At 35.6% G+C, this 22,347-nt stretch overlaps 1 protein-coding gene and 2 pseudogenes across 1 annotated transcript; 2 read left to right on the top strand and 1 right to left on the bottom strand.

The window, feature by feature from the left end:
* The first annotated feature begins 4,145 nt into the window (after window positions 1–4,145).
* On the top strand, window positions 4,146–5,108 carry LOC115230705 (annotated as a pseudogene).
* A 5,853-nt stretch (window positions 5,109–10,961) lies between these two features.
* LOC115230707 lies at window positions 10,962–11,080 on the bottom strand (annotated as a pseudogene).
* Window positions 11,081–11,703: 623 nt separating this feature from the next.
* On the top strand, window positions 11,704–12,754 carry LOC118761661. The gene is made up of 2 exons (XM_036499771.1): window positions 11,704–11,795; window positions 11,900–12,754. Exon 2 carries the CDS (start codon window positions 12,004–12,006, stop codon window positions 12,574–12,576), a length of 573 nt encoding a protein of 190 aa, XP_036355664.1. The 5' UTR covers window positions 11,704–11,795; window positions 11,900–12,003; the 3' UTR covers window positions 12,577–12,754.
* The last annotated feature ends 9,593 nt before the right edge of the window (window positions 12,755–22,347 follow it).

The raw sequence follows: 22,347 nt of genomic DNA, 5'->3' as shown, positions 1-22,347 counted from the left end.
ACCGGGGTCCGGCGACGTCTGAATGCAGACATTAACCTTGGCCGGCACAGAGCTAGCAACGAACTTTCTCAGTGCACTTATGAGACGTGTGCCCAAATTGGCTGCATCTGAAGCATTTCACGGCCGGAGGCTTGTGCCATTCACAGCGGATATGGCTGAAGCCAGCTGTGATTCCAAAGCGGATGAGGGCGTTGGCCTCAGCCCTGGAGTTCAGTGTGAGCTCCCAATCGGAATGTCAGTTCCATTGCAGGAGTATCTTTCGAACTTGAAGTCCTATTCAAGAGTTTCTCGCAAATGGAAGTTAAGGTCCTGTGTTGAGATCCAATGGAGAATTCCCTTGAGGATTAGGACTGAGGCCTTCTCAGCTACAGAGGCGAGTTTATGGCCGCCTTCGCCAAACATTTTGGTTTCAGATAACTCTGCCTTGAATGCGGCTGCATCCTCGGCGCACCGGAATTGGAGTCGGAAAGATCCGGACTTTTGTAGAGTAATCCGAGCTTTCGACGCATTGGGGGATTTTGAATGAAGATTGAATCTTTTGATTTTCCTCAGTGTTGGGTTTTTGATGCTGACCATATAGCAGAGGCTTAAGCTGTCACGTTAAGTTACCAGCTGATTGGATTCGGAAGATTTTTGCGTCTTACCGGATTTTTGAGGCTTCATAGTTCTCAGAGATTCCATAGGATCTACAAGTTCCGTGGGTTCATAGAAAAGTTGTGGTTTGACAGCTGATTGTTTTTGTGCTTTCGCACGAGCTTTAACCGTTAAAAAATTTTTCTTAACCATGTTAGAATGTTATTTCAGATTTTGTCTGAAATTTTGTACTAATAGGACTATACAGTCAATCCTTTATTTATTGCCACTAACGAGACCGACCAAAATGATGGTAAAAAGGGAGGTGTTAAAAAAGGAGGTTTGTTATTTTTTGTTTTCAACGAGTTTATTAGTCAATATAAAGAAAATAAGTTTTTATTGAGAGAACATTTTTAGGAAAAATAGTTAGATAATCTAATAATGTTTTTTTCCGTTTAATGTTTTTTATGTTGTCGATAATTTTCAATGCAACAGAATTTCAATTTTTTTGATAAAAATAGAATGTGAAAAATCATAGATGGGGTAAATTAGAGAGGTTTGACTGTATCTGTGAAATCACAAATAAATTATAACCATTGACTCTCGTTTTGCTAAAATTTATACATTTTAAAGAAATATTAAATTTTTAGCTACGCTGATTATTATTTGATTCTTGTTTTAAGTCTAAAAAATCTATTTATCAAAAACTGTATTAACACGGCATTAAACAATTGGGCAAAGATAAATGAAAAAATAATCGAAGAATCTGACGAAAAGGTATTCAATTTGATTTGATTCATTCTCGAAATTTGGTTGGACGCACAATTTTTGTCCAAATCAGCTATGGAAGTGTCCAATGCAATAAAATAATATTGATGTTTGGAAAAGATTTAATTCTTCACACGGACAATGGGGAGAAATTTGTCAATGACAAGATTGCCTGATTATGTGAGGAGTACATAATGAAACCTCTGAGGGGTCATGCAAAATGCCTTTAGGTGCAGGGGCAAATAGAAAAACTACACCAATCCTTGAAATATATTTTGTCTCCTCCACTTGTTTGTCCGATAACCTCAATTATAAATGGATTTCAATAATAAACAGGATAACCAGTTCCTATAACTCAGCGTCGTATGCACCGTTCAGAATTATGTTTGACGAAAATGCCAATCAGTCGATGAATATGTATTATACGAAAGAAGAAATTGATCAATTATTCACGGAATTGGATCGATTCAAACTGAATAAAAAATGATTTTGACATGGTTTTTTACCAAAAGAACAAGTATAAAGGCTGTCCACTGCTCAGATGTGGCTGAACAAAAAATTTTTAAAAAAGGATTTGAAAGAATGATATCTCTGTGTTAAAAATTGGGGACGGGGTTCTACGAAGAGGTAGACTAACACAAATAAAAAAATTCGGAAGCTTTCTTTAAATGAAAAAATAGATTACCAGGGTATATTATGTACAAAAATTCTCACCTACTGGTATAATAATAATAAAGTCTGAAGATAGCACTTGTTTGTTTTGTTCTAAATAAATTTTTCTTAATGTCTTGGCTTTTTGATCTCTAATTAATGAATATGTTAGGAATGTTTAAAAATATTTACATTAAAAAATTTCAAGTGTTTTTGATTTGGGATGTTCCAGTTTTTAAGCTAAGAGGCAAGGGTTTTTGGAAAAGCAAGCTTAGTGTTTTATTTGAAAAATGTCTCAATACATATCTTTAAAATTTGCGCAGAGTTACACGAAAAATACATCGGTGGCAACTCAGGACTGACTTTATGTGTTGCATCAATCGTGCCATATTGTGCGTAAGGCTCCAGAGAAAATAAACGAGACTTTTCTCTATTTGTACTCAACACAGACAACGCAAGAAGAAATCACGCAGAAGCTCGGGCCATAGAGTAAGTGGAGGCCAAACATTTCCGCAAAGATAGCCGCAAGAAAAACCGAGCTGCAAGCGCTGACTAGGCAAATTAATGATGTGAGCAATGGAGTCAAGATTCGGGTCAAGTGAGTACTGTACTTTGTCGAGCACGAGCTGCCAGATGGGATTTGAATGAGTTGAGTCGTGTCTGGGCAGAGGGGAAGCTGATTTTCGTTTATTAAAAGAAGTTCTCAAATAATTGCAGACTGTTCTATCGCCTGCTGCACGGAGATACTTTCTTGAAATTTAATTGGAGGTCTACAGAGCCAAAGAAGAGAAGGAAGAAGGGAAGAAAATGCGTAAAGTGTCATTTCCTATTCACTTTGGAAACTCAGGACTTATTATTATTAAGCACACCGCAAAATAACGTTAGTAAAGTTATCTCGCTTGTGCCACCCGTTCCTGGATGCGTTTTGTTAATCGCTTCCAAGTCCCTCTGTTCCTCGATAGTTCTCTCAAGTGCTCAATTTCAGCCTTTTTCCAATCAAAGTTAGGTCCTGGTGCAGGAGGGTTGGTAGAGTGATTCGTGATCTTCCTCGGAAGTTTGTCCCCGGGTGGGGGCGTAGTGGTGTTCCATTGCAAGATTTGCAGGAGTTTTCCTGTCCATTCTTAGGATGTGACCGAATAAGGCCAATCTATTACTTCTTATTTCTTTGTCCAACGGGTGTTCATTGTACCTGGAGTAGAGATGTTTGTTTGAAATGCGTTTTGGCCAAAAGATTCCTAGGATGTATTTCAGCTGCATTCTGTGAAAGAAATTCAGATTTTTTATTTCCTTCACTGTGAGCCCAAGAGGAGTTGTACAGTAGGACTGGTTTTACGAACATATTGTAAAGTTTGATTTGTAAAGACGCAGAAATGCTCCTGAAGAGCTCCAAAAACTTATTGCTTACATCTTGAACAAAACTTTTGAAGAACATGCCAAAATTAACATCGGAATCGGAAAGTTAATTTCCTTACATAAACCCGGGAAGGAAAAAGGAAAACTAAACAGCTTAAGAACAATCATAATACTCAACTTACTTTGTAAAATTCTATCACTAATCGCTTTGGAGAGAATTAAAGACCCACTACGTGAATTTATCGGACCCAGCCAAAGTGGGTTTGTCTCTGGAAGATCAACTTCCGATGCTGTTTGGAGCCACAAATGGATGTGTGCTTCATGCCAAAAATATAAAGAAGAGTACCACATAATGGAAATCGACCTATCTAAAGCATTCGACTCAATCAGTAGAATTAAGATGATACAAATATTAACGCCACTACTCGACGAAGATTGCATCAGAATAATTCGTTACCTACTCTTCTCCACTCAACTATTTATCCAGCTCGGAAAACAGAAATCCAGAGTATTTGAAATAAACAAGGAAACCCCCCAAGGAGACGCCTTATCCCCGGTCTTATTCATCGTATATCTGGAGGCGACCCTACGAAATGTCAGGAATAATATCCTCAGAAATATTACAGAAGTCATCTTTGCAGATAACATAGATTTCACGGCAACAGACCCCCAACTAGAAAGTACTATGGACAAATTGGCCTCAGAACTTAGTTAGGGAATTAATTAGTTTCTTTTTATTAATAAAAAATATTTTTAGAATAGCCGCATTATATTGATTATATAAAGTATTAACAATTCAAATGGACTTGAGCAATTTATTCCAACAGTATGGTGATCTAATTGCTAAAACCCCAAACAAGATCACAATAGTGGGATGTGGGCAGGTGGGGATGGCCTGCTGCTTCTCTCTCATAATGCAGGCAAGAGTGGAATAGTCACATTCTAGAAAATTCCAAGCGAAATTGTTTTGATAGATATTCCTCAGTGTGCCACTAAAATGGAGGGTGAAGAAATGGATCTTAAACATGGAATGGCATTTTTCCCCGGCTGCAGTATATCCGCCAGCACTGGTTAATGTGTGGATGGATGAGTAGATTACTCCAAGACTGCCAATTCGCGGATTTGTATCATCACTGCCGGAGCCAGGCAAATTGCGGGAGAGTCACGAGTCGACTTGGTCGGAAGGAACGTCGCTATTTTCAAACGTGATATTTGTTAGCGATTTCGCAGAAATAGTCCCAAATCTGGTCCGATACAGTCCTGACTGTATTCTGCTGGTCGTATCTAATCCAGGTAGTTATATGGCCATTTTGTAGTCGACATATTAACCTACGTTACTTGGAAGTTGAGTGGACTTGCCAAATCGCGAGTAATCGGGTCGGGAACTTCGCTGGACTCCTCTCGACTGCGAGTCATGTTGTCCGAACACTTCAAAGTTTCACCCTTTAATATTCATGTCTCCATCATCGGGGAGCACGGGGACTCGAGCGGTAGGCATGTTTGTTTATTCAAGTTCCCGTTTGGAGTACTACCTCGATCTGTGGGGTTCTTCTCAATGACCTGGAAATGACTCAGGATGAGAGGAACAAAATTTACAGTCTTCACGGCGACGTTGTTAAAAGGTATGGGAAGAACATGACAATAGTGCTTACGAAATAATACAACGGAAAGGGTACACCTCCTGGGCTATTGGAGTGTGTGTTGCTGCTATTTGTAGATCAATAGTGTCTGACTTGAACATTGTCATTCCTGTGTCAGTCCACTTTAACGTAGTAGCTGTTTTTATTTGGCTAAGATATACCCAGAAATAAACTCGGTAGCTTTCCTGTCTATGCCATGTGTCATTGGAGCGGGGGGAATCATTAAAGTTGTCAAACTCAATTTGAATAATGAAGAAATGACAATCCTGAAGAAGAGTGCCGATCTAATGGAGCAAGTCATTAAAAGTATATCACCCACTCTATAGTCTAACTATTAAATACTACTAATACATTGAAGGATAACAAGCTAAAAATAAATTTAACTAAATGACGTTTTCTTTTTCTGTATTTTGATTAAGACTCAATAATCTCTTCATTATTTTGTCTCCCAGGGTTATCGGTGAGTGTAGCCGGAGTATCTTATGTTTAATGACTTCACATATTTTCTGAAGTTTGATGTCACAGGACCATTTATGTAAAAACAATTGGAGCTACCTTGACACTCGCATGGAATATCATTTCCAATTACTTTGCCAAGAGATCATATTTTATTAGCTTTTCTAATTCCAATTGTTGTAAGTTTTCTGTTGACGTTTTCTTCACTTCAAAAAAGAATAGACGGTCATGTTTCTTATCAAACATAATAGATCCGGCTTATTATCTCCAAGAATTGTCTTGAAGAGTGTTCACTGCCCGATTCTGAATCTATCTGACGTCAATAAGACAAAATCTCCGGAATCTGATGGACAAGAATTGTTTGAGCATCGCAATTTTTTTCCGTGTTGGGTTGAAGATCTGCTAGGCCCACAAATGCCGCCGCTGGGAAACTGTTGACGAATACGGCTTCCACCCTCTCGCTTCCCGTCGGATTGCCGGTCGTGCCCCTCGACACAGAAAACTCAACGTTATCATACAGAGAGCCCTAGCTTTCGCGTGTGTCCCGTCAATCCTCGAACCAATTGGACTGAATATAGGAGACGGCAAATGCCCAGACGGGCTGTCCGCGTTTTCATACGAGCCAAGGAAATTCCTTATTTGGATTCTACTTGTTCAGACACATTTTTGCGCGGAAATCTCGCCCAGTCACCTGTCGATCCTGGGCACGCGTCAGGGCAGGACAAGAATCACAGGATTCTCAAGTACGACCACCTTTCAAACTCGATGTCCAATTGCTTTGGAGTCCTCCAGCATTTTCTGCCCCAAAACGGTTCGCTTTCTTGCTCCTTTGGCAGACGACTCGAGAAAGTCACCTTAGCTTTTGGACAGTCTATCGATCGCTGTGATCCGTGGAAATGGCTTTGCTATTAGCAAGGGTAGTCGAGCGTCTAGGTAAAGCCTTTAACTAGTTTCTCATTTTATCTAAAAAATTGTCAAACATTTCGCTATATCAATAATCCAATTTTGAAAGAAGTCAACAAATCAATTACCTCTTTTAACAAATTCATTCGTCACTAATCAACAGCAAATTTAATCCCAATCTACCTCGTAACAAATTTATCTGTAAAATAAGATAAATAAACCAGAAATAATCAGAGTAAGTAAATAATCACACTTGCTCGTCTAGAAATACACAAAACCAACCGTATTTGTTAGGATCGAAATTATCGAATTTAATCTCCAAGATAAAATCCCTAAATGAGTGGTACATCAGCTTGTTCTATTGATTAGCGTCGACTTTCATATTGATTATCAAATTCTCAATTTATAAATGTAAGCTTTCATGTATTAGGTCTCACAAATAACGATTTTAACTATTATAAAACCTACCTTTTACAACATTCACAATTTATCAATGACAATTTAAATCCTTTGGGGACTATTGGTTTGTATTCTTAGATCAGCTTTCATGGGAACCAACTCGAAAATGTTAGCAGGTAAAAGAGTGCGTGTTAAAAACATAGTTGAATTATTAAAACTATAAACGAATATACTAGTTGTAGCCTTGATGTTTTAAAGTTATTTGACCTGCCGATATGTTAGCAAAATAAACGCGGTTTTTCGTAGGCTATAAATACCGATTTTACGAAAGATTATTAATGTCGGAACAGGAGAATTGTAAATGCAAGAGGATTCCATGTACATGTGTAAAACAAGAAAGCCCCTGTACTGAGTTTGAATTTATCTTGCCCAGGGTGGGAAACGACTGACAATAATCGAAATGAAACACAATCGACTAGATATTTTGATTTCAATAATCAAAGTTATCCGACTGGGCCGAACGATTCAAATTATTTTCAAAATTCGTATTCTCAGCATTGGACCCAGAATTTCCAGAATTGTAATTCTCCGCAATGGAACCAGCAATGGAACCAGAATTTTTCACATTGGAATCAATTTTGGAGAATAAAGCCAATTCGTTTATTATTTCAAATTATTTTTAGGTATCATTGACATTTCAGACTCATACGAAAAGTATTGGAGAGAAGCAATGCTATCACAGTTTGATTTCGATATTAAAGTAAAACCAAATGCGGGTTGTAAAAATTATATTTACAAAAAAAATGAAAATGGTTAGTTTTTATCAGTTTTAAATTATATTTAGATAAAAAGAAAGATGACCCGGGTAAATTTAATAATATTAATTAAACTTATTTAGACAAATCCTCCGGTTTTTTGCGTTGATTAGCTTCTTAAATAATGGCTGTTTCTTTTTTGCTTTCTTTTCCTAATACATGCTTTGACCTTTGAGTAGTATTTACTTTGATGATGATCATGAATTTAATAATAATATAAAAATCGATTAGAGTAGATATTGTATTTAAATATTAAATTGACTGTGAGTTTAATGCATTTTTTAAATAACTCTATACCATTAACGTCAAACAAATCAAATTACTACAGAACTACATTTTTACACAGTTGGAGTGCAAAAAAGCACTCAAGCCCTTTAACGAAATCGTGTCCTTAATTTGAATACAGAGGGGAATTGAGATTCCATGTTATTGTTTTCTTCAGTTATGGCGTTATAACTCCAAAAGCCAAAAAATTCAAAATCTTTATAATTTTTATTTCAAGCTAACTATCTCCCCACTCCGTTGATAAGCTTCATGAAATAATTTCTACCTTTTTTGAAATACGAAATTATAGCTTTCATTTAGAGATAAAAACCAACTTCGTTGTTTAATATCATGCAGCTGTATTGAGTTTTTGTATAAACAAAATGTGAGAAAATTTAAATATAAACTTAGCATATATCCTTATGTGCCAAGTGCAATTCACTAAAATAATTCGCTTTTACGTTGTCGAAAGCATGTCGTTCAAAATCTGACATTAGTAGCGAACATCAAAAAGCAATATACCTAGATATTTCCTTGGATCTCCCTTTTTTCTCTTAATTATGTCCACTTTTTTCTACTAGAGCAACTGTGTGGACTTTTCTAGATCAATTTAACTCCTTGCTACGATAAAATCAAAGATCTAACATAATTGCTTAAAAAGTATTTATTGAACGATTCCTTTGATAATGATCATAGACATAAATCCTTTTTTTTTCTTTCTGTCACTTTCTCTGTTTCTTTTGGTGGTCGAAAATGGATGAAGTAGACTGGGTCTGAGTGAATCACGAATGTAGTGATTAAAGTAAATAACCTGAAACTTTGAAAACATATAATACCTCTTACTTATACTTAGCTATCTTTTCGCGATACTTGTTGAATATATGTTTGTGCACAAATTCTGAAGCTTTGAACTTTTGAAAAATCTTTGGTTGATCGGGAAGCTCATTGGAAAAAAGAAAAATGACTCCCGGGAAACCAGCTGGCTGTACCAGAGGGTATCAATAACAATCTTGCAAGGAAACTTGTTTGCTATCTGCGGTGCGGCCACTGGCGAATTCTGATTTACGAGTTTTCACACAGAGAAGTAAATAAAATTGAATATGAATTTCGAAAAAGATATTTCACTGTCAAGAATGAGATTATCAGAAAAGTCATTCGAAATTGTGAAGTTTGCAAATTTTCGCGTCTTTTAAAACTTCAAAAAATTTGTTTAATTATAAATTGGGGATATAAATCACCATCCGTTCGCTTCTTGTCCAAATGAACGTTTTCAAATAGACATAATAGATCTGAAAAGATTTTCAACGTTAATTTAAAATTTTTATCATGTAATTCGATTTTGAATCTAAATCTAAATTATTCCCAGTCAGACAATATGTTTCCAACTGCGAAGAGATTTAATTTCGAAATCAACCCAATTGATGAAAATTCAAGTTATTACAAAGCTATGAACAGGAGAATGAATGTTCATAATAGTAAGTATACTTTTAGTGTGGGAGATAAAGTACAAATTAGAAATATTAATAAATAGGTTCGGGTTAAAAAGGACTTTGGAACAAATCCTTCATTGCGACTGGATAAGTTTGAGTCTCCATATTATTCTGCCTCAGAAATAATTAATATTTTATCGAATAATCGCGTGGAGGTAGTTTTAGATATTTTAATTTAATAGATAAAAATTCGAAAGGAGAAATATCAACTGTACTAATGACTACATTAAAAAATAGTTAGCTAAATTTTATTCTCTGTGGTTTTAATAAAATGAAATTAATTGAAGTTAATCTTAGTTCAAGGTTGATGTAACAGGCTGCCCATAGGTATTGCGTGGCCGATGTAATATTAAGTTTGAATACTTAATGACTTGTATTTAACCTTCTTGGTCGCTTACTGTTAATTTTCGATGTTACGGCAAGCGGCGTAAATCGATTTAGCGCGATCGTTCTCAATCCGCTATCACACAGAAACGGTGACATTTAATATTTTTAGCGTTATTTTAGAATTTTAAACATGTCCTTTCTAAAATGTTTTCCCCTATATATACAATAACAGGTTTTGTCCAAAATGTGGCAAAATATCAATCTATCGTGTGTATCTTAAATGGCGAACCTGTACAGACATCCTCAAGGCAAATAAAATATAAATTAACTAAAAAATCTATCAAATGTATTGTTATTGATGACTGATTATACCTCAAAATCAAAAGATTTCAAAAAACTAGTTATTTTCATAAATAATGAAAATGGAATGGAAACTATTAAAGATTCTATTCATCGATATAACCTTTCTAGAATTTGTAAACTCGACAGGATTATTTACACTCTTATTTTACAATAAAGCGGAAAATTATAGAACAAGTCGTCAAGAATGCTCAATTTGCAAATTTTCTATTCCACTTAAAGTATAAAATTAATGCAGGCTATAAATGGATATTTACCGGCTATAATGGATGTTAAAGTAAATATGAAATCGATAAAGCAGCTAAAAATAAATCTCTACTGTTCAAATTAAACGGATGAATAAAAAAAATGAACTTTCATAAATCGAAATACAATTTTTCAATTGGAAATGAAATATGTTTTGCAAATAATTGATAGGCTTGACTTTTAAAGACTTGCTGCTAAGATGCGATAGATTGATGGAATGGAGTTTGTATTAGGGTTGCCACAAAAGGAACTCCTAAATAATCCCAAAGGGATATGTTTCAATATTTCCTATTCCTGTGTTTAGTGTTGAAATTACATTTCCACGTATAAGGTTTAGTTCCTGGGGAATAAGTGTAGAAGTTAGGATAAGTCACCATTTTTCTTTCTGAATTTGCATAATTTCCAAGCACAATGAACTATAAATTTACTGGGGCCCTTAAAGATGTCACCAATGACGTCAATGATTCTATCTAAAATTGGACGGACAAATCTATGCAGGAGATACGTTTTTTTAAACAAAAACAGAGAAAATCCACCTCAAGAGAGTACCTATGTTAACCAAAATGTTTACACATATCATCCACCGCCACTTATGATCAAGACTTTCCGGCTGGCGAACCCGCCGATGTGACTTATAGATCTCATCAAAATCAAGTGAAGTAACAAATCTTGTTCTCAATTTCAATAAGAAAGTGGTCGAAATTAACAAATATATTACAGTACGACACTGTTTGTTCCCCAGCAGTCACCTAGCAAAGTACTAGAACAGCCTGTAATCGCTTAACTTCTGTGTTCAGATGGGAACGGGTATTTACGACTAAGTGTGATCGTAAGTTTTTTTCGTTTTAATCACTGGTCCGGAACATATGGACTGCCAAAAATTCAATATTGTAAAATTTTATGGAAAAAGAAAAAGTTAAGAAAGAGATTAAAATATATTCTAGAAAATATGACTTTTAACATAATTATAAAATTAGATAACATTTAATAAAATAAACATAATGAATCGTGGTGTGTTCCGACAGTGGGTTTTCTGTGAGTATTCAAATTTACCGTAGGCGACTGAGCTATTAAAGTACCCCGCAGAGTATACGAACGACTCCCTCATCTTAGCCCGTCTAGTAGAATATATGTATTCCTAATATCTCACGTTAAGCTCAAACTCTCCCACAGTCGAATTTGAATGCAACGACGAAGCCTTGGTTTTGGTCGTCGATTATATTTCCGGTTGTTTGAAAGACTCTATTTAAGCCAAATATAACTCAGAATCAGATATTGACAACTTCAAAGCGGCATTAATAGAACTCAACAACAACGTGGAGAATGTTTGTTTGATTTTAATATCCTATAGATCTATCAATTGCTCATGGCAATGGCTTTGTGGGAATGTGATGAAAAGTCTATTAACGAGTTATCGGAGGCTGCTGTTTTGTCGGGGAATGGACAAGTGCTTATTAATGTACTGAAGCACATCTACCCCGAGGATCAGGCCACTAATCGACCTGATCTTGCTAAAATCATTAGCTTTTCTGACACGATTTTACCACAAGGTTAAGTACCGGTCCCTTTGACCACAAAAACAAAATTTAAATTAAAAAAATAATTAATTAAAAATATATTAAATATAATTTAATAAATAATTAAAATATATTAGATGACAAGACATTTGTAAGAACATACTTATTCCGTTACTATTGTCGCAAGATAGACCACCAGGCACACGATTTGTCCCCTACAATCACAAGTTTATCTTCCTCAATGTCGAATTTCTACGAAAAGACATCCAAACAACTCGAATCTTTGAAAACCCGAATTGATTCTTTAAAAAATGCCCCATCAGACAGTTTTAAATCAGTTCTTGTCGACTTGGAGTCAGGAGAGGACTTGAAGACAATCATTTCGAAGACATTCACCGACAACAATCAGTTGAGTCCCCTCGAACGTCAACTGACCACGTTTTTCCTGTGCTGTCGTCGGTTTGTGAGTCAATTGGCCATGTCCCGGGATTTCGAATCAGTCAAAAATTCAATTTTGTGGTCCCTCGGTGAGTCCCTTCAAGGGATCCCCTCAGGAGACACAATCTCCCTGCCAAGCTCACTCAACAATCTCTTCAACGTGATCGAAGCCACCCCCCAACAAGGGATGTTGAATATAATGAGGGAAGAACTGAGGACAATTGGATTGAAGGTCGATCAGTTGTGTTCCGACAAAAAAGTGGACATTTCCAATATTTTTAGTCCTCGACTCCTCAATGTGAGCCCCAGGCAATGGACGAGGGGTTGGTCGACAGCAGTCCTGTTAAGAGGGTTCGCCAGAATGACGAGGAAGTGAGTCCCCCCAAACGGATTACCGCCAATGTTGTTGCAAAAGCACGCAAAGTTCGTTTTTTACTCAAAAATTGTGCAACGAAGATATTAAACGACAGCGAGGGTTATCGAAATGGGGGGACTAGTCACGTTCCTTGTCGATAAATATGACTGTTTTATTGGTTAAGTGTTAAATATCAACATTTTTCGGGCAGACATTAAATTACAAAACTCATCAAGGGACTATTTTCCATAACAGTCAGTGTCGGTTGTGCAAAATCATATTTTTTGAATCCCTTTTCGCTAGTCTTTGACTTCTTAATTATCCAAAAAGTCACTGGCATTAACACAATTATCTATTAAGCCTATACGATTTTTCAATTTGGTGGATTAAGTCAGGCGTAAACCTTTTTTTCAATTTAGTCTAGGAGAAATGATTGTTAGCTTGATTGTCCTAGGAAGTGAATCTATGCTTTAGCTGGGTGTATGGATGTGGTAGAACTTAACAACGATCGGACCTGTCTTTACCTTCCCTACAGATGTTCTAGCTTTATATGCCTTTGCAAATTCTATGAACGCAGAAAAGATCGATCAAAATATTCTGCCTTTTGCAACTGGCTATTTTTCAAGTTCTCCTTTGCGCCAAAAACGGCAATCATTTAAATCGCTGCTAATCATGTCATCTTCTCAAGCCATAGTTCCCGCTATTTCAACTATTACAGTAATTGGTATGGCTTCTTTAGTTACGCTTTCGTAACTCAAGCAGTTTATCGACTAACAAAAGGAAATGTTTCTTATCCAGGTAAAATCGATACATTAACCTTTTTATTCTCTTATTTTTCTGATCAGCAGCTGTTAGGTCAAATCAGCAGCTGTTATGAGTTAATTATTCATTTGAGACCAAGCCTATGTCAAGTTCACCGCAAACTCCACTAGAATACTGTTTATTCTGCCTATAACCAAACAATTTGAAAATCGATCAATCTATAATCAAGAATCTAAATAATACAAATTCACCTCGCGAAGTTATCACCGATATTTTTGACTCAATGTACACGCGTGGATTTGGCTTAAGATATCTTGAACAAATCAAACAGAAAGTCCTGTTATTCTTCTCCATAATTAGTATTTTGAATGGATAGAGGTTGTAGAAACGGTCGAAGATTTACAAAATAACAGAAAAATTTGTAACAGCAAGCAACCGTCTAAGCAAAATCCACATTTCTTTACACCTTTTATTAAAAAATTCAATAAAAAGATCACTGGAAACTTTTACTATTCTCGTTTCAGCAGGAAATATTTACCCTATAAAAGGTAGACATGCAATTATGACTGATAACACGTGATAACCAGTTTTCAAAAATGTGTGATGTCAATCACGCATTCTTTAATTCTACTGAAATTGACGTGATATTTTATTAACAACTTAGTTAACTGGAAGTGTTTTGGTTTCTTTGAAGCATCTAGAATTCTTTCTTGTCCCAATGACCATTTATTTTGGAATCTTTTTTCCCCCATAAATGCGTTTAAATGATACGTTGTTTCTCTCTTTCCAATGCTTCATCCAGTTTCATTAACCGATTTATCAAATTGATCGATATATGTTGAATGGAAAGCATATAAAATATGGTTTCAACATAAATTTATGTCATTAGCCTATATATGCAATTAACCAATATGCAATTGACCAGTGTATACTGTACCAAGTTTTTAGTTCTCTTCAAGAATGAACGCTAAAGGAAAAAGCTTAATAAAATTTGAAGTCAAGATTTGCTTAATTTACTTTCAATTGAAATGAGAACTTTTCAGAGTTTTTAGATCCACATGCAGTGATCTCTTTTCCCCATTCTTACAATACATCTTCTATTGATTCTAAAAGGAAAACAAAATGAAAAATACGTTCAGTAGATCCAGTTAATCAAGCAATTGGCATTGCCTCCCTTCATTTTCAAGAAGCTAACCACTTAATTGCTCATGGCCGTCGAAAGCTAAACAACGCCGAACAAAAAATTCAAACACTAAATAGCATTCCCAAAAAACTTGAAAAATTCACCTTTATTCTCAATGATAATGCCATGGCAATTACCAAAAATGTAAGCGCTGTAACGAGTATTCTCAGCCATTTTTTAATAGCCTTATTGCTAACCACTTTCACGACGACCTAATAAAAGTCATTCTAAGAATTCCAGGTTACGGAAAAACACTTATCGAGCATGCAATCAGATGAAAGAATCAATGAAAAACGTGATTAGCACTGCTAAATTTAAGCAGTTTGGTCTCCATCGATGTGCATGAAATCAAAAAGCTTATCGATACTATCAAAGCACTGAAAGATCAGGACCCCTTTACCCTCGTTCACATTCTTCCAGTAAAAGGACAAGGCATAAAAAGAGAAGGCATGCATCCAACGCCTTATCAAAAAGGAAAACTATTTAATAGAAAAACAGGAGAATTACATTTTTATAAAAATCCTAGGCTAACATTCTTTAAAGTTTTTTGGAAAGCACGTTCTCAAGTTTGCTGAAGAAGATCCCAATATTGTTGCTATCACACCTGCTATGCACGTCGGCTCTTGCTCAGATGTTTTTATGAAGCGATATCTAGACAGCTGCATAGATGCAGTCATTACCGAGGGAAACTCTTTTGCCTACTCTCTAGGTATGAGCTATAATGAAAAACTAAAAGTCATTGCCTTTGTCTAATCAACTTTCCTCCAGCGTGCTTTTGATAACATTTATCACAATGTTTGTGTTCAAAAGCATCATTAATCGCCCTGGTCTAGCTTTTGATGATGGAATCACTGCTCAAGGGCTCTAAGATATTGAATGCCATGCCCAATATATTTATCGCGCAGCCTTGAGGCGGGAAGGAATATGCTAAAAGCCCTCCTACAAAGTGCTTTCGTATGGAAACTTCCATCTGCTATCCGCTATCCTAACTTACAGACAGTTGACGAAGAGATTCAATTCGAAAAAGTTTTTTTAGCAAAGAATCCCTTAAAAAGGAAAAAATCTAACGATAGTAGCTTTTGGCCACGTGGTGGATATTGGTCTGCAAACACGCGAGCTTTTGCTTTTAGAAGACCTTGATGGAACAGTCATCGACCAATCTTTGTTAAACCTTTGGATGAAGATACTTTGAAAATTCTCGAGGTGTTGTTATAATTGAAAAACATTCACTTCAAAGTGGCATGGGATCGATTATCAATTCTTTTATTGTCCAAGAAGGCTTGACTCATTTACACGTTAGGAAATCAGCATGCTAATCATGCAGACTTGTTAAAAGAAGTTGGACTTTACCCCGACAATATTGCTACAGGTTTTAGAGACTTCTTCAAAACAAACTGCCAGGGTCCAATGAAAAAAATTGCTCTTTTTCCAAAAACTAAAGAGAAATCAAAAAATATCTTTTCTAAAAAAAGCATCCAGGTTGCTGTTGGAGATGATAAAGCAAGCGATCTTAAGAGGCACCTCTTTTCTCGGCAAACTCGTAGGATATTGAATGGTTGATCACAATGAGAGGAGATGGATCTATCTTGCGCGTAGCGCATAAGTACGCTGATATCGATGCAGTTATTTTATGAATTAATTTCGGGCATCTCGGGTTTATGGCAGATGTTCAAATCATCAATATCATCCTCTGACTGGAAGATTTAATTCACCGGCAGTTCACATTTAAAAATAGAATAATGATCGAAGGAACATCTCAAAGTAAAAAGTCTTTCTTTTCCATAAAGAATTGTCTCCTACAACTAGTACACAATCCTATTATTATTAAAATGGCAATTTATGTTATCTTTATCTGAATAGGCTTGAAGCTGATAGTGTCATTTTAGCAACCTTTAATATGTCAACAGCTTACTCTTTAAGTTGCCGGTAGTCCTATCTTAAGCCCTGATATTAATGCTTTTGTCTTAACTTCTATTTGTTTACATACCATTTCAAATCGTCCTTTCGTTCTTACACTAAACCGCAAAATTTAAAACGAGTATGTGAGTGAAAATGAGTCCATTGAAGTTTCTGCAATGGTCTCAACCGCTTTGAGCTAAAAACGGGAGAAACGATTAAAATCAGACGCAGTCAAAAAAATTCAAACTCGTTAATTTAAACCACATTGACTTCTACTTTACTCTCCGAACAGAGCTCTGCTGATCCGGAAAGCTTCGTCAATCAAAGGAAATTGATTAAGCAGTTTCTCTCATGATTCCTTTAAAACTTGCGTTTAATTTGTCCGCTTTTAACCTGACTGGAGAAAAATTTGATTCATATCTTCGCTATCAACAAGATAAAAAAGCAATCCAAGCTCAATACTCTTTAGGAATGACCGGAATCATCTCTGCAAATCAAACGCATGGTGGTTTGATGCAAGCCCTTGGAAAACGCTTATACTACGTAACAACAGGTCCTCGTATTATCAATGGCCTTCATATTGCAGGGCGAACAATGGGATCTAAATTAAAACTAAAACAAAGCCAGGGCTTTTTTATAATCATCATATTACATGTTTTGTTGTAGGAACCAATATAAGAAGTTGTCATTATCCTTAATGGAAAGGTTTATAAAACTCTTAATCCAAAAGACAACTCTTTAGACTTGTGATTTATCATAGTGAGCCATTAGATAAAGCATCTCTCAAAGTAAGGGGTGAAACCCCTCCTTTTTCTTATTGTTACATGCGTATTATGCAAGCAGATCAAATAAACTTTATAAACGTTAAACCTTGTAATAAAAACTATTAATAAAATCAAATAACCTTTCAAATGGAGAGTTGACACACCATCGATCGAGTCAGAGAATAATTCGGTGAACTGCTTTAATCCAGAAGAAATCGGAATAAGATCTCATGCCAAGGCCGCCCCACCGCACAGCTAAAGTCTTGTTGTATACTGATAATGATTATACTAAATACCGTTTTCAATATCTTTTGATAGATGAAACAAGATAGTTACTATCAATAGAGTTAAAAAATGTTAAGTTTTTCAAATTTTTAGGAATTATCTTTAGTCAGTAATTAGTGTCAAACTAAGTAGGTCACCCTGTCAACCCTGTCAACAATGAAGGTCGCTCTGGTCGCCAGCGTGGGGCGCGACATAATACATCTCTCACATTTCAAAATATCATCTATACCATTTCCCACACTAAGTGGGATTAACACCAAACTAAGTGGGATTGGGAGAAAACTAAATGGGATTAACATCAAACTAAGTGGGATTAATAACGAACTAAATGGGATCAATAAAGGATTACTTTTATTATAAATATTATATTTTGACGCAGCAAATAAAAATGCCACGTAAATCATTAGAAGAGAAAAATCAAATACATAGAAATAAAATACATTTAATTTCAGTTGCAGAATCAGGTGGGGATTGGAAAAAAACGGCAATTGAACTCAATATCTCGAGAACAACAGCATATCGTTGGATAAGGGATGGAGTTAAACCTGACACGAGAGGTGGAAATTATAGAAAAAAGTTTGACAAAGAACATATCGACTTTTGTATATCATGCATTGAAGACGATAGCACAATTACCCTTCATGGAATTAAACGAAAATTTGAATTAATTTTTCCGAAATTATCAATATCAAAATCAAGTATCGCTCGACATCTCAAGTATCGTTAACATAAAATTTTAAACAAAGAATTTTTTGGTGTTAATCCCATTTAGTTTGCTATTAATCCCACTTAGATTGATGTTAATCCCACTTAGTTTGACGTTAATCCCATTTAGTTTTCTGCTAATCCCACTTAGTTTGGTGTTAATCCCATTTAGTATGAGAAATGGTATATTGTTTACTAATCTAAAATTGTTTGCCAAAAAAGGCTTGAATAATCAGCAATGACTTCACAATGACTACATAAGATTTCATTTTGAAATGCGTCCAAATATATCAAGGCAAAAAATAGGTGACGAAAAAGTCAAAAAAATAGAATGAGAATAATTTATAATTTAAAATTAACAATTAATTAGTTTGTTGTAGATTTATTAAAATAATTATTTATTTATTAAATCGAACTTGTTGATGTGGTTTATTTTTGCATTCATCTTTTACAAAATAATTTCAGTGACTGATCTCCAATGTGAAATCAATGAAGACATCCTCTCAGAATGGAACAACTATGTTGCCAACTTCAGTATTGTATATACTTTCAATGTATTAGAGATCAAACAACGAGAGCCATTCAGAATCTGCATTTTTAAGCGTAACATGGACATTATCAATGAAAACAACAAATTATATGAATCTGGAAAGTCGAGCTATAAAATGGGCATTAACCAATTCACTCATTTAGTTCTTTACTGCTGATTATTATGTAGACTGCCGACGAAGTTCCCAAAGGATTATCACCAAATATTTAACCCTCACTAATTCTAATTTTTCACTAATTCTAATTTTCTCTATTCTAATTTTTCTCTATTTAGTGCGTCATATGACGTCATGATTTTTGTCAAGTTTCACAAAAAAATTAAAGGTATAAGACGCGAACTACGTAATTATGAAATTTTTGTATATTATAAAAAAGGAACAATTAGAACTGATGGAATAAAACGGATTTTACCCAATTAGAAAAAATTACAGAAATATGTTGACAAGCATTTCAATGATCGTCTTTATTAAATAAAAAAAATTTAAATTGAAAAAAATTAATAGATCCATATTGCGCACCCTGGGTTAAAAAATGTGCAAACTATTATTTTTGAATTAAAAATTTTGGATTATATTGTAATTTTGGTCTTAATGGGAGTAGTGCAATTCCACACTCTCAAGTGTGTAGAGACATAAACCAAAGTTCCAGGTTTGTCTCCTAAAAACTATCTTAGCAGGTTAGTTATAAGGAATTTCCTTACAGACTATTGGTAAACAAACAGAAAGCATTTAATACACATAAGATTTGTATAATGCCAGACAAATAAGATTAATTTTATCTTTCTAATTGTGATTTCTTTTCCTGTAATTGATTGTCGCTATTTGATCTCGCTCTAGATAAAATATATGTGTTTGTATTTAATAGAATTTGGAGACTACCCTATCCTGTGTCAACACGATAAAGAATCATTTATTATTCATGTATATATAAAAGTATTGGGAAGCAGGACTTCAATTCATCTTTTGTTATCATTTTATTTTATTTATCATTTACCACAAATTATAACATACCTACCGACTCGTAGATATTGTAATAGGAACAATCTCATAATTAAAAACCCTATTTTTATACACTTCCACATTTTTTTCAAGAAATGAAAGCAAAATATTATACGCAAAAAATGTCACCGGCCGTAGGATGGACGGCGCCGTTGAGTGGACACTAAGCAATATTTTCAATTAAAAATATTTTTACAATAATAATCTCCATTAAAAAATCAAAATTATTTAAATAATTTATTAAATATTCCTAATTTTTGTTTAAATTAAGAATCGCGTGAGAATGGTTTTGTTGTATCTATTGCAATCCTTTGTTGAAAAATTAATTAATTATATTGAAACTGTCTTGATAGAAGATGAAACACAGAGGAAAGAACGTTTTAAAATACGTTCTCTCTCAAAAAATTTTATTTATGAGCAATCTGTGCTTTTCATTCTGAAAAATGGTAAAAAACTAAGATTCTTCACTATCGAACAAAATGAATTTAAGATGAAAACAATTTAGGTAAATATAAAATCAAATTTTGTAGGCTGAACACAATTTAAACCATTTTGGTCGTGATAGGCTTTATTCCAAACTCTGTGAAGAAATTTATCCGATTACGAGAAGAGAGGTCCTTACTGTTGTAAGCCGGTGTGAAGTTTGCCAGGTTTAATATTTATGAGCAATATAGGCGATGCGTTTGATGGCCACTAAACCAACTATTACTCCTATTATAGCTTATGAACCACGAGATCGTTATCTCATAGATCTAATTGACTTAAGAAGATATGCTGATATTAATGATGGGTATTCGTGATTTAATATTGTAGTTGTTAGTATTAATAGACTCATTTTCAAAATTTGGAGTCGTTGAACCTGCAAAGACAAAAAATGCTATTGAAATTTCAAAATTAATAAAATCAATTTTTTGCACTATTGGACATCCAATTCTTTTGCATAGTGACAATGGAAAGGAATTTAGAAACTCCTTGTTAGAGAATGTATGCAAGGAGTTTGGAACTAAACAAGTTTTCGGCAGGCCAAGAGCACCTTGGGTTCAGGGCCAAGTAGAAAGGTCGCTTAAGAAAAATTTAATTATATAGATTCAATCAATCTATAAAAAGATGGATATCGGCTACAAGGAAATTCGACGAAGAGGATATAAATGTCGGAGATTCTGTTATTATCCGACATGATAGAGACGCAAATGTGAATAATAGGAAATATCCTCTTCACGATGAAATATCTTCAGAGAAATTTTATATCGTCGACAAAAAAAATAATTTATGTGTGTTAAAAGATGAAAATGGAACAGAAATTGAATCCATTCACATTAGTAGACTCAAACGATTAGTTTAAATTTTTGGTTAATAAAATTTTAAAAATTGTATAAAAAGTTTTTCAACTAAAATAAGAAGCAAACACACCGCGGCCGAAGGCCGCATAGGGGAATAGTTGGATTCCAAAAAAAATCCGGCGTAGGCCAATTGGTTTAGGTTGGACTTTAAAAACTACACACCGCGGCCGAAGGCCGCATAGGGGAATAGTTGGATTCCAAAAAAATCCGGATCTACACAGGCTTTTGTCGAAAGTGCTATCCCCAGGGTTCAAACTGGAAAGATTTAGTAAAAATGGGAAAAATCTGCCACTTGGCAAGCTTACTATCCAGGACAGAAACGAAGCACAGTCGTTGATCACCCTAGGTCTTAAAATTGGCTTCAACCAAATCCGTTTTACCTGGTACAAAAATCCCGAGAGGCAATGCTATCGATGTTACAAATTGGACACATCTCGTTATACTGTAAAGAGACAGTGCGCTGTTTGTTGTGTGGTGATGCACACGATCGCACCCAATGTACGATCGGAACACACGTCAAACTCCCGTGCATCAACTGCGGATCACATGGACACCGGGCGAACTGGTTGGGCTGTCCGGTGGCGAAACAATCGACAAAGAAGAAACTGGAAGTGACTCCCACTAAGAGAAATCGTGTAAATGCAATACAAATGTCTGGCATACAAATGTCTTGGTCGAAGAAGTTACTTAATCCGAAATGCGATATTGGTGTTCAAACTGACGTTATCGTCATGAACTTGATCGAATCAGGAAGTCAGACCTGCTTCATTAACACGGGAATTCAAACGGACCCATGCCCAGAAACAAAACCCGCCGCCCCGAAGGCGAGAGCAGTGAAGAAAACTGCAGTAGCAAAATCTGGAGTTCAGCTGCCAAGCCCTGAAGCCCGGCTGGAGGACGATGGGACGCCTCCAGAGCCGGCTGAAACCGGTGGCAAACGGAAAGCAGGCAGACCCCCTTTACCGAAAAAGGTGGCGCTCCCACGGGAGGTCAGCCACCCATGTCGGAAGGATTCCTTGCTCTGACAATTCTAAATGCCCGCTCGCTTGCGAGACGGGCATCGGAGCTGAGGCTCCTGCTGGCCACAGCGAAGTCTCACATATTGATTATCAATGAGACTAAGCTGAAGGAAGCTACGAGGGTGGAATTCGAAGGCTATAAGTCTATTAATATACCATGGAAAATAAACTCAGTGGCGGGGACAGGAACCTCAGTCTACTACAGGGCGAACCTTAAGGTAAGAAACATCAGAATTGTGGAGGAGTCACTCTGTGAACTTATTGTGCTCGAGCTGCACACGACTGCTG

Source organism: Octopus sinensis, unplaced genomic scaffold (genome assembly GCF_006345805.1).
Source record: "Octopus sinensis unplaced genomic scaffold, ASM634580v1 Contig16156, whole genome shotgun sequence".
NCBI classification, from domain to species: Eukaryota; Metazoa; Mollusca; class Cephalopoda; order Octopoda; family Octopodidae; genus Octopus; species Octopus sinensis.
This window is presented reverse-complemented; position numbering and strand designations above follow the sequence as displayed.

Coding starts and splice junctions, on each gene's coding strand:
- LOC118761661 (XM_036499771.1), top strand. CDS start 12,004: ATGTCGAATTTCTACGAAAAGACATCCAAACAACTCGAATCTTTGAAA.